This window comes from Oncorhynchus clarkii, chromosome 15 (genome assembly GCF_045791955.1).
Source record: "Oncorhynchus clarkii lewisi isolate Uvic-CL-2024 chromosome 15, UVic_Ocla_1.0, whole genome shotgun sequence".
NCBI classification, from domain to species: Eukaryota; Metazoa; Chordata; class Actinopteri; order Salmoniformes; family Salmonidae; genus Oncorhynchus; species Oncorhynchus clarkii.
The window spans coordinates 27,800,983-27,818,486 of NC_092161.1; the positions used below are offsets into that span (position 1 = coordinate 27,800,983).

At 42.5% G+C, this 17,504-nt stretch overlaps 1 protein-coding gene across 4 annotated transcripts; it reads right to left on the minus strand.

Moving 5' to 3' along the window:
• Positions 1-1,053: 1,053 nt before the first annotated feature.
• LOC139367137 (PX domain containing 1b) lies at positions 1,054-17,504 on the minus strand. 4 transcript variants are annotated; one of them, XM_071105206.1, is made up of 7 exons: positions 17,239-17,481; positions 16,473-16,809; positions 10,900-10,991; positions 10,602-10,719; positions 10,000-10,123; positions 4,424-4,566; positions 1,054-2,766 (listed from the first exon to the last, which is right to left on the minus strand). In XM_071105206.1, the coding sequence occupies exons 2-6, from the start codon at positions 16,726-16,728 to the stop codon at positions 4,443-4,445; spliced, it is 714 nt and encodes a 237-aa protein (XP_070961307.1). In that variant the 5' UTR covers positions 16,729-16,809; positions 17,239-17,481; the 3' UTR covers positions 1,054-2,766; positions 4,424-4,442. The 4 variants fall into 4 exon arrangements, with proteins under 4 accessions (XP_070961307.1, XP_070961305.1, XP_070961308.1 ...); XM_071105207.1 differs by having other exon boundaries at positions 1,060-2,766; positions 16,473-16,751; positions 17,239-17,387; XM_071105204.1 differs by having other exon boundaries at positions 1,054-4,566; positions 17,239-17,504.

Genomic DNA, 17,504 nt, shown 5'->3' on the forward strand with positions numbered 1-17,504 from the left:
ATTGTTGTGTAGTAAGATGTTAGTAGACCATGTGACTCACCCTAATAATTCAGTCTATTTACCCTTCTTAATTTTGCCTACTGTCCTGACTTGGTGGTGTACATGTAGCCTATAATCTGTTTTAGAGAAATGTAATCATCAAATATTGTAAGAGCTTTCAATCTGCTTATATCCCCCCTTCATTTATCCTACGGTTCTGACTTGGTGTACAGGGAGAACACTGTAAGAACGGCCATTGTTCTGAATTATGTCACTGTGCATTTCAAAAGTGTTAAACAAATAGTTATATTGACTACGTCCGTCCTAGCTCGCTCATTAATATCTTAATCGAAATGACGGATTGCCTCTTATCCGCTTGTCGTCCCCTTATGCCATAGTTTGTACATGTCAATTCTCATTAGAAACCACATTTGTTTCAGCAAGTCAGCCCTATCAGCTGTTTTTTTTAAGGCAGTAAATGAGGCTGAATGAACTGTTTCACGGATGGCCAGGTGTAGCACTGGTAAGATGTTGGGACAGCTTTGTGTAGGCCCTAACAGTTTGTGGGCACCGTTTCAGCATGTGCAGCGCCATTGAGGCTATCTCCATTTTGACATAATCAATTTTCTTCTTCACGATTGGCTGATCCCTCCTGATGACTCGGTTGGACATGACTCCAACAGGTTCACCAGGAGCGATCAGCCAATGAAGTTGGAAGCCCCAGACAGTTTACATTAAAATGGTGGAAGATCTCAATGGCACCGCCCATGCTAATACAGCCTTTTGGCCACTAGATAACTCTATCATTCTCTATGGTTTTACCATATAACCTAAAATATAAGGTTTTATTACTCCATTATTTATGTTTTGTTGTCATCAGTCTTTGTAGACAATGTACATCCATGGACTTAAATAATTAGATTCTGATTGTGTGTAACTCTGATACCTACCACAAGAGAGCCCTGTTTCACACATCCTGAAGCTGTAGGCCTTGAGTTGCAGTACCTGTTGATTTTCTATTCTTCCATTGAGGTATAATGCTCAGATATTGCCTCAATTATAAAAGAGTAACAGTCAAGGTAATTTTTTTTTATTACAAAACATCTTTAATATAATTGTTACATAGTCTACCAATCATAGGCAGAATGAATGCTTCTAAATAAGTATTAACCCTTGGCTTACAATGTCCGCACCCCTGCGGAAATCGAATTAACATTATACAAAAAAACCATCAATCTGTCTGTTTAAGCTAGAGATATGTTTTTTTTGCATGGGCTGCATCTCAATCCACCGCATCTGCCGATATCACCCTTGGGCATCTGTGGTGAAAGGTGGCAGAGCTAGTGCAGTGTTTGTCAAAACCATGAGACATCACGAAAATCGGTCTCCTCACGAAAACCTCTGTAGCGTCCAAACCGTTTGGCCTACAAACGATTGAAAGAGGACTCTTTCAAACACGACAATGTTCTCCGTTTTGCTCAACCATTCCCACAAGACTCGTCTGAAGACAGTATACCCTCTTATGCCAACTTCTGTCTGTAGCGCCTGGAACGGTCGCCCCTCTGTGGAAAGCTGAGACTCTCACAAACATGACAATGTTCTCCGTTTTGAGGACGCATGACTTTCAACCTTCGTCTCTCCCGAGGCCGTACGGGAGTTGTAGCGATGAGACAAGATAGTAGCTACTAAAATCAATTGGATACCACGAAATTGGGGAGAAAAAGGGGCTCTAGGACGCCCACAAGCCTCACAAGACTGAAGGTCCCGGTAACAGTTCAAATAATATATTGAAGTATAGTTTATGGAGATAGTTTAGTGCCTAAAATAAGGGGATAAATACATGTAAAAACAAAGAGTTCCCTGATCTTATATCACTCAGATATTCGACAGACACTTCAGAATAAACTTCTTTCGAATATATATTTTTTTAACTACCTGTTATTCAATGTGTTTCTATTGGTTAATAACAGTGGGCCTAATGCCAAATTCAATTTTTCATCCAATATTTTTTGGGGATACCTTAAGGAGCCTTAACATTCAAAATCAAATAGCTAAATAATTCTTGGTATGACCATCTTATAACAATTCCATTTGTTAGTTTAGAGCCCCCCACCAGACAGGATTTAGACTTTTGATTAATATAATTAATAATACTGAGCAGATGCAGTATGTTTCAAGATATGTCTCACACTGGCCGTAAGCATATCAACAAGGTTACAAGGCGGGTCACGGTTAGCTTAGCGATATGACAGCCAGTCTGTCAAACATTTGGACTATAAAAATAAATAACCTCTTAACATTATATTAAATTAGAATATCATTGTAATAAAACAAAAAACATCTTCCAAATGATCACACCGATGTCTGACATCTGTTGAACTTGACATACTGGTGTGTTCAAAGAGTGTGGCGGAGAGACCAGAGTACTGAAGTTTGGTTGGGTACTCCTGAGGCCACACGGGATTAGTTGAGTACCGTTTAGCCATGACTGGTGGATGGATGGATGCATGCACACTGCACAAGGTCCTTCACGAATCAATGTCTACTGTCTAGACTGACTCGGAACAGAAATTAATACAAATCAACCGTTCCATACATCATGTATAATTTTCCTTTAAAATAGTCCAGTTCCTTATTTCAGCATTGAGTTGCTAGTGGTGGGATTTTCCTTCTCTCACAGGGAGCATTAAGAAGGATGTGGTGCCATTTCTCCAACACAGCCAGTCAACAGAACCACCTCCAGTGCCCAAAAATATGTGTTTTTCCTCCTCTTTAGGCTCTCTGCCTCTGAGAAAATAGAGAAGAAAGCAGGAAGAGAAAAAAGTGGGATAGTTTCACATGTTGAGAAAGACCTGGGTTTTCTCACGGGCTGAGCAATGGGCATGACTGTGTTGCTAACTAGGGGAGGGGAGTTTAGGGTCGGGTAAAGGCCCCATGTGCCAAGTTTCAGAATGTTCAGTGCCTGTGGATTCAGGGGAGGGGCAAACCCCTGTGGCTACAGAACAATACAGAGCAGAGGAAGACAGACAGCTAGCTACGTAGCTACCTACCCAGTAGCCAGAGGGCTCAATGCTGCTGCAGCTTCACACATACAGAGAAAAACTAGACTCACTTCTGTAGGGAGACAGGAACACATGTGAGCGACTAAACAAGTTACCACTACATCTACAGGACTGCTGAAGGTGCAGACAGCTGGAAAACCTTCCAATGGAAACAAATGCTGAGTCAATTATTTTGGTTTTTCATCTTTAATTTGACTTGAAATGTGGACAGAAACCATGTTGGGGCATGCCATATTTTCAAATGTGCCATTCCCACATGTTTGGTGTCCAAATGATGTCTTAGTGATATTGGGGAAATCATGTTGTGGCTATGTTTAAACTGATGTTTATTTGCCAAACAACAGGAAGAGGAAAAATCCAGTGTTGGCCTAAATTCCCTTATAGTGGTTTTCCACACAACATTGTCATTTGTTATCTTTAGAAACAGAGAATATTTGTTTCTCCAGTGGCTGGCTACGCTGCCGACTCCCACACAGAGACTATAGTCAGCTGTTGGACTGAGTTGTGGAATTACAGTAGCCTATACAGCATAATACAGGGTCTGACATGGCCTTGCTTGAACCAGCAAAACACTGCTTGCGTACACTATGCACATGATAACAATCCCCTAGACGAAGATTACGCAACTGTTCAATTTTTGCTACTCAAACCAATCTGGTACTGTCATTCATACAGTGATGTAGTGTTCCGATTTGATGTTTTGAACACAATAACATCCCTAACCTGTCGTCCTAACATATAGGTGTGGTGGGTATAGGTGTGGTAGGTATAGGTGTGGTGTGGTGAGGAAAAGTCACATTGAACCAAAAAAAAGTTAATTTCCCATTCAATCCCAATTAGAAAAGTCAAGCTATCACTCCACATAAAACAATAATCTTTCGTAATACTGGTTGTAATGACAAGACTGCAGTTTAAGGCTGATACTGAACACAGTTCTATGAAGTACACCAAGTTCAATCCCAAAGAAAACTAAAATGCACAATTGTAGAGGAGAGAGGACACAGGAAGCAAGAAATGGGCAATCTCCTTATAACCGCATCTTGAGGATAGAGGACGAGGCACACTGGTGATATCACAGACATTGGACTTTGTAAGCCAGTGATATTAAATCTTTCTATATACAATCTTTCTGTGAGTAATACTACAGTCTGTGTGTATGTCTGTCCATACAGCCGCTGAACCCCAGGATCTGCTCTCCGATTCGACAGAGACAAAGCTGCCATGACAAACGTTGGCCTATAAGCAGCAGTAGCAAAGTTAATCGGTGCAGTTGTGCAGCTACTGTAACATTTGTGGCCAACATGCTGGACAAAGCTGTCCACAGCTAGGTCACATGACATGGGTTGGTTTCTGACAGCATATGAGCAGGCAGTGATGCTAACCGTCAGCCATTTTGGCTCCTCATTCCAGGATGTCCGTCTCAAAGGGGACCAGATGGTAGTAAGACAGGTTTGTGACGTAGGCATCGGAGTCATCGTCACTGATGTCTGGTTCCACCGTCAGGAACTCCCTGCCATCCTCGTACCTAAGAGAGGAAAACGCCAGACATGGGTATCACTCAACTCACTGGGCACACACCAGTGTAATCATAGTTGTTTCCACATCCTATTAATTCAGGTACGTTAAATCAATGTGGAATAGATGTTGAATTGACGTCCGTGCCCAGTAGGAATGGACCAAGTGGTCAACCCATACTAAGACACTAAATTTACTAAAACATGTGTTCAATAGGAGAGTAGGGAGGTAAGGCAATAAATAGGCCATGGAGGCAAAATAATTACAATTTAGCATTAACACTGGAATGACAGATGTGCAAGTAGAGAATAGAGATACTGGGGTACAAAAGTGCAAGAGGATAAGCAACAATATGGGGATGAGATAGTTGGCTGTGCTATTTACAGATTGGCTGTGTATAGGTACAGTGATCATACAGTGTGTACAGGTACAATGACAGCTGATGCTTAAACTTAGAAAGAGGGAGATATAAGACTCCAGCTTCAGTGATTTGTTTTGTGGCAATTTTTTTGTAAAGACTTATAGATGACCTAGAGCCAGTGGGTTTGGTGACGAATATGAAGCGAGGACCATCCAACGAGGGAATACTGGTCCCAGTGGTGGGTAGGATATGGGCTTTGGTGACAAAACGGATGGCACTGTGATAGACTGCATCCAATTTGTTGAGTAGAGTGTTGGAGGCTATTTTGTAAATTACATCGCCGAAGTCAAGGATCGGTAGGGTGGTCAGTTTTACAAGGGCATGTTTGGCAGCATGAGTGAAGGATGCTTTGTTGCGAAATAGGAAGCCAATTCTAAATTCAATTTTGGATTGGAGATGCTTAATACGAGTCTGGAAGGAGAGTCCAGAGTAGCGATGCTGAATGAGCGGGCAGGTGTGGGCAGCGATCGGTTGAAGAGCATGCATTTAGTTTTACTTGCATTTAAGAGCAGTTGGAGGCAACGGAAGGAGAGTTTTATGGCATTGAAGCTCATCTGGAGGGTTGTTAACACAGTGTCCAAAGAAGGGCCAGAAGTATACAGAATGGTGTTGTCTGCGTAGAGGTGGATCAGAGAAACACCAGCAGCAAGAGCAACATCATTGATATACACAGAGAAGAGTCGGCCCGAGAATTGAACCCTGTGGCACCCCCATAGAGACTTCCAGAGGTCCAGACAATAGGCCCTCTGATTTGACACACTGACCACTATCAGATAAGTAGTTGGTGAACCAGGCGAGGCAGTCATTTGAGAAACCAAGGCTGTTTAGTCTGCCGATAAAAATGTGGTGATTGACAGAGTCGAAAGCCTTGGCCAGGTCGACAAATACGGCTGCACAGTAATGTCTCTTATCGATGGCGGTTATGATATCGTTTAGGACCTTGAGCGTGGCTGAGGTGCACCCATGACCAGCTCTGAAACCAGATTGCATAGCAGAGAAGGTACGGTGGGATTCTAAATGGTCGGAAAATCTGTTTGTTGACTTGGCTTTCAAAGACGTTAGAAAGGCAGGGTAGGATAGATATAGGTCTGTAGTAGTTTGGGTCTAGAGTGTCTCTCCCTTTGAAGAGGGAGATGATCGCGACAGCTTTCCAATCGTTAGGAATCTCAGAAAGAGAGATTGAACAGGCTAGTAATAGAGGTTGCAACAATTTCGGCATATAATTTTAGAATGAGAGGGTCCAGATTGTCTAGCCCGGCTGATTTGTAGGGGTCCAGATTTTGCAGCTCTTTCAGAACATCAGCTATCTGGATTTGGGTGAAGGAGAAATGGGGGAGGCTTGGGCGAGTTGCTGTGGGGGGTGCCGGATAGTTGACCGGAGTAGGGGTAGCCAGGTGGAAAGCATGGTCAGCCGTAGAAAAATGCTTCTTGAAATTCTCAATTATAGTGGATTTATCGTGGTGACAGTGTTTCCTATTCTCAGTGCTGTGGGCAGCTGGGAGGAGCTGCTCTTATTCTCCATGGACTTTAGTGTCCCAGAACTTTTTTTTGAGTTTGTGCTACAGGATGCAAATTGCTGTTTGAAAAAGCTAGCCTTAGCTTTCCTAAATGCCTGTGTATACTGGTTCCTAATTTCCCTAAAAAGTTGCATATCACGGGGGCTATTCGATGCTAATGCAGTACGCCACAGGATGTGTTTGTGCTGGTCAAGGGCAGTCAGGTCTGGAGTGAACCAAGGGCTATATCTATTCCTGGTTCTAACATTTTTGAACGGAGCAGGCTAATTTAAGAGGGTGAGGAAGGCACTTTTAAAGAATAACCAGGCATCCTCTACTGACGGGATGAGGTCAGTATTATTCCAGGATACCCCGGCCAGGTCGATTAGAAAGGCCTGCTCGCTGAAGTGTTTTAGGGAGTGTTTGACAGTGAGGAGGGGTGGTTGTTTGACCACAGACCCATTACGGATGCAGGCAATGAGGCAGTGATCGCTGAGATCTTGGTTGAAAACAGCAGAGGTGTATTTGGAGGGCAGGTTGGTTAGGATGATATCTATGAGGGTGCCCATGTTTACAGATTTGGGGTTGTACCTGGTAGGTTCATTGATAATTTGTGTGAGATTGAGGGCATCAAGCTTAGATTATAGGATGGCCTGGGTATTAAGCATGTCCCAGTTTAGGTCACCTAGCAGCACGAGCTCTGAAGATGGATGGGGGGCAATCAATTCACATATGGTGTCCAGGTCACAGCTGGGGGCAGAGGGTGGTCTATAGCAAGCGGCAAGGGTGAGAGACTTGTTTTTGGAAAGGTGGATTTTTAAAAGTAGAAGCTCGAATTGTTTGGGTACAGACCTGGATAATAAGAGAACTCTGCAGGCTAACTCCGCCCCCTTCGGCAGTTCTATCTTGGCGGAAAATGTTATAGTTTGGGATGGAAATTTTAGGGGATTTTGGTGGTCTTCCTAAACCAGGATTCAGACACGGCTAAGACATCCGGGTTGGCAGAGTGTGCTAAAGCAGTGAATAAAACAAACTTAGGGAGGAGGCTTCTAGTGTTAACATGCATGAAACCAAGGCTTTTAAGGTTACAGAAGTCAACAAATGAGATCACCTGGGGAATAGGAGTGGAGCTAGGCACTGCAGGTCCTGGATTAACCTCTACATCACCAGAGGAGTAGGATAAGGGTACGGCTAAAGGCTATAAAAACTGGTCGTCTAGTACGTTCGGAACACAGAGTAAAAGGAGCAGGTTTCTGGGCGCGATAGAATAGATTCAAGGCATAATGTACAGACAAAGGTATGGTAGGATGTGAGTACATTGGAAGTAAATCTAGGCATTGGGTGATGAGACAGATATTGTCTCGAGAAACATTTAAACCAGGTGATGTCATTGCATATGTGGGAGATGGAACTAAATGGTTGTTTAAGGCATATTGAGCAGGGCTAGAGGCTCTACAGTGAAATAAAACAATCACTAACCAGAACAGTGAAGGCATATTGACATTAGGGAAAGGCATGCGTATCCGAGTAATCTTACGGGTCCAGTGAATGGTTGTGCTGGCTGGAGATGGCGATTCAGACTGCTAGCAGGCCGGGGCTAGCAAGCTAGCAGAAGGGTCTTAGAGGGACGTCGCGACGGAGGAAAGTCTGTTTTAGCCTCCTCGTGCGGTTCCGTCGATAGGCCAGTCGTGATTGATTAGTAGGGTTCCGTGTAGCAGAGGGGTCCAGTCCAATTGACAAATGGATCTATTCAGCTAACAGTCCAATATGCTCTAGACAGCTAGCGGGCCACGGCTAGCAGATGGGCATTCAGGGGACGTCGCGACCAAGGGGCCTGTTGGAAAAAAGACCCTGGGGCAGATTACGTCGGTAGTCCAGTCGTGATGGATAAGCAGGGCTTTGTGTGGTAAAAGGGGCCCAGGCCGATTGGCAAAATAGGAATAGTGGTACGAGAAACTGGCCCCCCGGACCTATTAGCTAACAGTCCGATATGGTCTAGACAGCTAGCGGGAGCTAGCGGGACGCGGCTAGCAGACGTAGGAGCCAGTTGAGTAACCCCCTCGAGCAGATTAAGTCGCTAGTCCAGTCGTGAAGAATTGGCGGGGTTCCGTACCCCGTACCGGCAGTAAAAGGGGTCCAGGAGTGGCTGATGGACCTCTTCAGCTAGCTGGGAGATTGACCTAGTATGGGCTAGCTCCAGGCTAATTGGTGCTTGCTTCGGGACAGATACGTTAGCCAGAAGTAGTCACTCGGATTGCAGCTAGCTAGCTATGATGATCCAGGTGAGAAGATTCAGTTAAAGTCGGAAGTTTACATACACCTTAGCCAAATATATTTAAACTCAGTTTTTCACAATTCCTGACATTTAATCCATGTAAAAATCCCCTGTTTTAGGTCAGCTAGGATCACCACTATATTTTAAGAATGTGAAATGTCAGAATAATAGTAGAGAGAATTGTTTATTTCAGCTTTTATTTCTTTCATCACATACCCAGTGGGTCAGAAGTTAACATACACTCAATTAGTATTTGGTAGCAATGCCTTTAAATTGTTTAACTTGAGTCAAATATTTTGGGTAGCCTTCCAAACTTCCCACAATACTTTGGGTGAATTTTGGCCCATTCCTCCTGACAGAGCTGGTGTAACCGAGTCAGGTTTGTAGGTCTCCTTACTCGCACACGCACATTTTCTATAGGATGAGGTCAGGGCTTTGTGATGGCCCCTCCAATACCTTAACATTGTTGTCCTTAAGACATTTTGCCACAACTTTAAGTATGCTTGGGGTCATTGTCCATTTGGAAGACCCATTTGCGACCAAGCTTTAACTTCCTGACTGATGTCTTGATATGTTGATATCATGCACAAAGTAGATGTCCTAACCTACTTTCCAAAACAATATTTTGTTAACAAGAAATTTGTGGAGTGGTTTAAAAACAAGTTTTAATGACTTTAATGACTGACTTTAACCGCATTGTAATATTTGGTGAAAAATATTTGGTTGTGGAGACTGAGTAAAGGTCCCTCCCTAGCTTCCCTCCTCACACCCCACCCAGGGAAGGAAGAGGTGCACTGAGACATTTCCTGAGGGGGACCCTGGAACCTCTTTGAAATTCAAGGAATGCATGGTACTCACATACTCAAAAGGGCACACACAAACACTTGTGATCCTAAAAGGTCCCTGTAGGTGTGTGTGTAGTAAAGATAATGTGAACTGTACGAAAAGTAACAGGATATATCATGTTTGTACAATAAAATAGGCCTAAATTCAGGAGAAAACACTTTTCTTCTTCAACCTCAGTCATTCTGGTTAACGCGTGATACTGCCACGCTTCTCTGGTTTTGTGGTGCAGGGAGTTACAGTCCAAAGTCAACATTGTATTAGAAATATTAAAATATCTACGGCACACACAATTTCACCTCTTATGAGGATGAAGAAATGCCCATTTGTCTCAATACACAATGACATTGATACTGACTGGTAAGGTGAATCTAACAGGTAAAAGTCGTAAAGTTACGTGTTACTTACAGGTGTTCTGCAGAGCCAGCAGCAGAGTCAGTGGATGAGGGTCTCTCTGCGTCCTCTGGCAGACTCTCATCAAACACGATTGTCTCAGTGTTGGCCAGACAGAAGCCATTGGAACGCATGATCTCTGTAGGGCACAGAACACATTCTACAGTTTAGGACATGAACAGTCTACCCCATGTTTTGTCTGTTGTTTATATGTCCTGTAAGGAATTCTTTAACGCAAGGCACATTTCTGTGAAAACAGACGATACAATTCCAGCTTATCTTATATTAACCATTACTCAGAGGTTTCCTGGTTCAGATGTCCAGTGGGGCATGCTGTTGTTGTTGAATTGCATTGGTTGTTTGGGTGGTTAAAAGGAAAGTTACTTCGTTTTTAAATTTGATTTAACTAGGCAAGTCAGTTAAGAACCAATTCTTATTTACAATGACAGTCTACCCGTCATGGCCGGTTGTGATACAGCCTGGAATCAAACCAGGATCTGTAGTGACGCCTCTAGGACTGGGATGCTGTGCCTTAGACCGCTGCGCCACTCGGGAGCCCCAGTTAATACTGGGAAGAAAGCGGAGTGTTTTCCCTGTGTTTCACCACAAATCAATACCTGATATCTTGTATGGACTCTGGAAGCATGGCTGGATCTTGTGGACGTTGTCATTCTTCAGCACTTGGTCCAGTGGTGATCGCTCAAAGAATGTCAACACCACCTCTGACCTAGAATACTGGGGAGACAAACAGCACAGATAGTATGAGCATGGGTTCAATTTAAGAGAGCCATACAAAAATGCATTCTAACTAATCTCAAATGTGGTATGTTGGAAGGTGTATAAATGAATAGGTTTGCATACAAGTTGATCAAATCCAAATGTGTAGAGGGCAGTCCTAGACGACTAGTGACCCACCTTCCATGGCATGTTGATGGCATTCTTCAGTAGCTTCTCCACCTCATTTAGTTTCAGCTCAATGTCACTGGCCTCTTTAATCTTAACCAGACCTAAACACAAAATGACACAAACATAACGCAGTCAAAGGTTATTACATGGTTATTACCACTTTTTTATTGTATTAATCTCACAAAACTGAAAATCTTAGGTCTCAAGTAAATTCTCAGGTAACAAACCAGGTACACATTTAAACTCGATTTGATTCCCAAGACAAACCAAAAGCCATAATTTTGAGACAGCCTGAGCTTTCAGACCAAAATAACTCTCCTACTGAGAGAACATGAGGTAAATCCTATCTGTGCATCCACCATAACAATAGGGCAGCTACTTCGACCTTTGTGTCAACTAGCATCTTATCTATCCACAGGCCAGAACACACAACAAAGGCTAAATGGGAGGAGGGCCCAATTCAACTTTACTCATGTAAAAAAGGTTGCCAAAAAATATATAATTGAAAAGGTGGCAATCAATAAAATGAGAACCTTTATATTCACAATCACAATGCTCCTGTGATATTTGTTCTGGGCATGGCAAGTACAGAGAAACACAAATAGACTTAAGTTAAGTGGACATAGTTTTAAGAGCACGCAACTGCACGTGTCACAAATAGGGTAACCAGCAAGAATGCCAACACGGCTCAGTAAAATGCTAGGTAATAGGCAGCACAGGATCTGAAAGTGGCAACTGCAGAATATAGGAAAACTGCAGTATAGACATACAACACACCTATCTACCTCAGCAGCATGATACATGGATTAACAATGCAAAGTATAAGAGAGGTTTTAGATTTAGAAGCTGGGTGGAAAGTTTCACTTCGGGAATAAGCACTAGCAATGAGGACTTTAATATTGGCAAACACATGTCCAAAAAAAGAGTGGAAAGTAGCCTGCTTAGTTGGTTTGGACGTTTCATAAACAGGGGGATGTGTGAGTGAATATGTACTTAAGCCTTTACAATCCAATGATGCAGAGTGAAAACTAGTGACTATGACGCATTAGTCATTGGATCTGCCTTCCACTTCCAACTAGTCCCAAAATAGCATGTACGGCCATTCATAGTCATGATGACTACGATAGTGAGGTTGATGATGACGATCCTCCAGAAAACTACTGATGAGGTCTTACTGAGGTGATGCGACTAGTGCGCACGATGCAGCCACAGAGCTGCTCCCTTCGGATAGATAGAGGGCTGCGTAAGAGGATGCGAGGCAGCGCTCTGCTGATGTAACAATCTCATTCATTTCTAATGGCCCACAGTCATGACATTACGCCCCAGGGTTTGAGGAGTGATTAGGTCATGAAATGTTTTTGGTTAAAAAAAATTAAAAAGTAGTGCGCACTTATAGGGAATATGATGCCATTTGAGAGGCAACCATAGAATCCCTCACCCAGGGATGCACCTCGCAGGGTTCCAGGATCATATTCTTCTTTTTAAGAGATAAACAGCTCGGTTTGTCCAAACCAGCAAAAGCCTATATATATATAAAAAAAAAGATAAACAAGCACTTATTGGTCGGTATGTCTGCAAATAAGAGGTTTATTGTATTGTTGTTTTTTTAATCATAGGCTTAGACATATGATTAGTATTCTTAGTTATGTCATGGTAGAGATACAGTGTGCCATTTTGAATATCATATGGTCTTCTCTTCTTTATTGGATGTTTCATTTGAAAGACATGCCTAATAACCCTGGGAGCATAGCCTCAAGGAAAAAGCAACAAATCTACACCACACATGGCGGTTGCTCAAATGCAACAAACATGAAGATAACTGTCCTCAGACAAAACTCGAAAACCGCCTCGCTGTTTTCCGTGTAAACAGATGTTTGGAAATCTGTTCACAGGATTTCACCTTTGATATGGAAACGTGAGCAACATGAGCGCTGGCGTGGAATGCCAAAATAAAGTTGTAGATTTAAAATGGAACACAACCACTTAACATATTCCTCTCTCAATTAATTATATTTTGAAGTTGAAGCTAAATGTATAGAAATAGTGGTCCTCTGAAAATAAGCCATGAAATATTTTGAAACTAAAATCAGCTGTTTGTTCCGACCAGGCTCCCTGAGTGCATGTCCTCACTTCCTGTGGAAGAGTCCATTTCCTGTCTCCACTTCCTGGAATCGCGTTGAAGAGGGAAACACTAAACTTGTGTTTTCTGTTCTCCTTGTGTAACACAATAAGTAAGGGGCCAAATTGGTCTAATAATTGTCCTCTCTACCAGCATTCTGGCCATTCAAACTGTTCCCATGTGCACATCAAAGAATTTGCCTGTAGCCAAGAAATAGGCCAACAGTAGTTCATAGCCTACATTTAGTTGGCTGAGGAACACTGCACAGATACTGCTAGTATCTTTACCAACAAAAATCTGTTGTTTTCTGCCCATTGTAGCGAGCATATTATTACTTTCTCGCTTTTTTTTAAGTGTAGCTACAACCATTTATGGTAATAGATTTCGTAATTAAACAAGCTTACAATGCAATGAAAAAGTGTAGTTACACAACTACTTAATGTGATACCTGTTTGTGCTGTCATTTGCATATCAACCATGGCCTCCACATCATCCTTACACATGATATTTCAACATTTATAAGACCTTATCAACAGCTATTTCACAATGACATCCTACAGCACATCAGACCGGCCCATGTCAGCATGATACTACAACATTATAGCCTTTAGTAGTGTCATGTACTGCAACATTATCTAACCACCATCTCCCCGGTTAGATGAGTATGTTCCATAAGGTGTTGCCGTTTGATCATTAGATACAGAGCACCAAATTCCATAATAAATCTTAGGTTAAGCCTTTAAACAGTGTTCTCGGCTGTCCTCTCCGTCACCAGTCTGAGTCTGTTATGTCTAGATGTTTGGGCGGTGCCCTCGTGACTGGCTCTCATGCCAGCAGAACCAGCACATCACTTCCTTTCTGTGATGCCCACTCCAGGGTAACATGTCAGGTGACTGATGAAGGCCTAAGCAGGCCACAGTAGGGGCTAGCCTAAATATAGGAGGCCCACTCCTTCAGCCAGGCCTGTATATCACCCTCTCACCACAATGACCTCAGCCTGAAAGTTCCCTAGAAGTTCTGCACGCCTCTCTTGTTGCCTAGGTACAGCACAGAAACAAGAGTAGGGCCAGAAACAGTGCGAATAAAGAACACAACATAGGGAAGCAAGGACAGCTCGAGCTAGGTCCACTTTTCATCTGAGTGCCAATTAGAAGACGGATCGAAATAAAATATCGAGCCGAGGTGGAAATTAAAGGGCATGGGGAAACGGAATGGTATTCATCTGTGGCCAGCTATCCATCACTGACATGATTCAACTCTACCGACACCACTACTGGAGTAACACTTGGATGAAGTCCCTATTTCAATACCCATCTCCCTCCATCCGTATCTCAAACAACAAGACATGAGAATGGACGATGAGACACCAGGAAAAGAAGAAGTGCAAAATGAGTTGTTTTGCATCACACGCAGCCGAGAAAGGAGAAGAGCCAATCCTCAGCAGTGACAGCTATTTTGGTGTATGGGAAGGAAACAGAGCCTTCCAGTCGCCACAAAAAGGCTGGCGTGGGGGTACAGTTTACAAAACACACTTACTGTAAGCTGAATGGACACAGACAAAATAGAAGTACCAAAGAGGCTGTGCAGGGTGAACACCCAGCTATCACATTTGGTTCCTTGGAAGTTGTGGGAACATACGTTTTTGGTTTCCCATTGGTTCTGGGAACGAAGCCATAAGGTTCCTGACCAGTAAAACTGAACGTTTTTTAAACGTTCTGAGAACAAAATGTTTTTGGGGGCCGGTTCTGGGAATGTACATTTTTATGTATAGTAGGGAGGTTCCGTTCACTGAATGTTTCAATAAGAGTTTTAATAACACTGCTAGCTTAGTTTGGATAACTGATTTCAACTCCAAACACAGATAAACATTTATTTGCTTATGCCTTAAACATGCAAACACATTTATTTTTTTATTGTGGCATGGCATCAGTGAGATTCAAACATATGATATTCTGTTCACTATCCAAGGAATTAGCCCACTGCGCCACCAGGATGGAGCTAGCCTGCCATGTTTTTTTGTGTTTAAAAAAAAAACTCATACGAAGCTGTTCCTTTTAGTCTATTCAAACAGGCTCTGCTTCCTTTCAAAGGAAATAAGCACTCATTAAGATCAGGTGTGGCCAATTAGTGGGCTCGGCCAACAGAGCTGCAGAAAATGTTATGCTGAAAGTACTGAAATTCCCACAGAAGAACGTTGTTTCTTAACATTCTCTGAACACTGACTTTAAACAGAACCACGTGGAAACCTGCAGAAAGTGTTATTCTGAAGAACCACGCTCTAAGAAACATATGGTTCTCAGAATGTTATGTGCTAGCTGGGCATAGAAGTGGCATGAGCTGGGCATCCTGCCAGACAGCACCCAGCCTGGGCAATGTCAGGGCACCATCGTGTCAGACAGGGCAGTAAGAGGTATACAACCCAGGGCCGTGTGTTTGGCTTTCATGTGTCACAATCCTTTCCAACTGTCTGGGGGTTCTGTTTATCTTTACCCATTACTACGGGATAGGATCTGCTTCTATTGCAGAACAAGTTGGTCAACAATTCAATCACGCGGGACATACAGTAGATTAGCCTAATCACAACCTAAACATTTGATAACATTTAATGTATTATAGAAATGGTCCACAAACACTCGATAGGGGGGAGTAACTGAGCCTTTCAGCGTTACCTCAACATTATTAAAGCCAATGGATAGGCTGCCTCCTAATTTATCCAAAACATTCACTGACAAATCCACACATTAACCTTTTCCAATATGATTTTAATTTTGACAGTTAGCCTGTGCTACTATAAACCTAACCCATAGCCTCCAGCTCTGAAAACCAAACAACCAAAAATGTGCTAGTGATAAAGGATAGCCTAGTGATGGCCAGTTAAATCAGTCCTATTGCTATTGACTTAAGTTCCAGTCAATCATGTTAGGGGGTTCCCAGAGAACCTAAAACAGTATCCGGAATCATGTAGACCAAAGAGCAGCTATTTGATAGGTCTGGTATTATGTGTTCTCCAAAGTGGACCCAATCAATTATTAAACGGACAGTGTCTACCTGGGTCATGAAAACAACAATTAATCCTTATTTATCCACTGTAAATAATACAACAGATCTATCTATCTATCTGTATCAACAGATCTATCTATATCAAATGTGCCCATGTAATTCCCACCTGTCAAAAATACCCATTTGAATACAATAATTGATGACAAAGTTCTCAACACTTCAAAACATTGGCTGATCTTTAAAAAAATTTTTTTTTTAACTAATTGGTCTTTTGACCAATCAGATCAGCTATGAAACAGAGCTGATGTGAAAAGATCTTATGTGATTGGTCAAAAGGCCAATTAATAGAAAAAACATCCGAACTGTATTGTGGCTATTGTCTTCAAATGACCATATAATTCATTACTTAATTGGTTAATTGATTAAACACAATTTCCAGTGGCATGGGGTACACTATACCAACCTTCGATAAGCGGCGATTTGGAGAGAGCTCTTCTGTCCTCAGGGAATGATTCAACCAGCCTTTTGAACAATCTCCCAAAATCGGAATAACTCCTGTGCAAATACAAAACGTTTCTGTCTGACCACTCGGTTCTGATCTCGTAGAATTCTTCTTCCTCTCCTCGCTGATTTATGATCAGTCTCCGGATCCCGTTCACCCAGCAATCCTTGACAAACATGTTGACCAGAGACGTCCCCTCGAATATCGCCGATGCCATTCCTCAGCAGTCAGTCCAGCATTCTGAGAAGGAGTGGGACGTTGGAGTGAAGTCATGGACTTTGGAGTAACATTGCCCACCCTGAACCGGGTAAAAATAACAATTTCAAATAAATCATTAACTTGTAAGCATGTGGGGGTAAATGCTAATATAAGGAATAGTGGCCAAGACCACTTCAAAAACCTCCGTCATAACTCTAAAACCGTTACAATGTAGAAAACCAAAAAAATTATTTCAGTTTCGCTTGCTCAGCCCATCACAGACGCAGTCTTAAACGTGGCACTGTCACCGCCTTCATAGTCATTAGTCACCACAGGGTAAGAAAATAATGAGTTTTTACTTGATAATCCTCCCAGAATTCAAATGGACTCAAATCGCTATTTAGCTGTTGTTCAATAACAATGATTTATTTACTAGTGCACTTTAAGTTCAGGGTCACAGATGACGCCTTAAAACAGTTAGTTGCCCTTCACAAAATGATGTTAGTATATTGTTCTTTTATCGTCTTACTGTTCTTCTACGAGTCTTCTGATTAACTTCATGCGTAGAACTGAATGCACAAGAATTGCATATTCGATGTCCTGTTCTTCAAGGCTTTACTCCCCTGACAGTTTGTCGACGTTTGCCTTTAGAGGATGCATCTTGCACACTGATTCCAGAGTTGACGGCTTTTGTCGCTCAGGCGAAAAATATCCGTCGGTTTCCTCCCCTCGCAGAAGTTGACTCCTTTCTCCCTCCCCTCTTCTTCTTCCTCGCTCCTTGTCAACAGTGTGGAT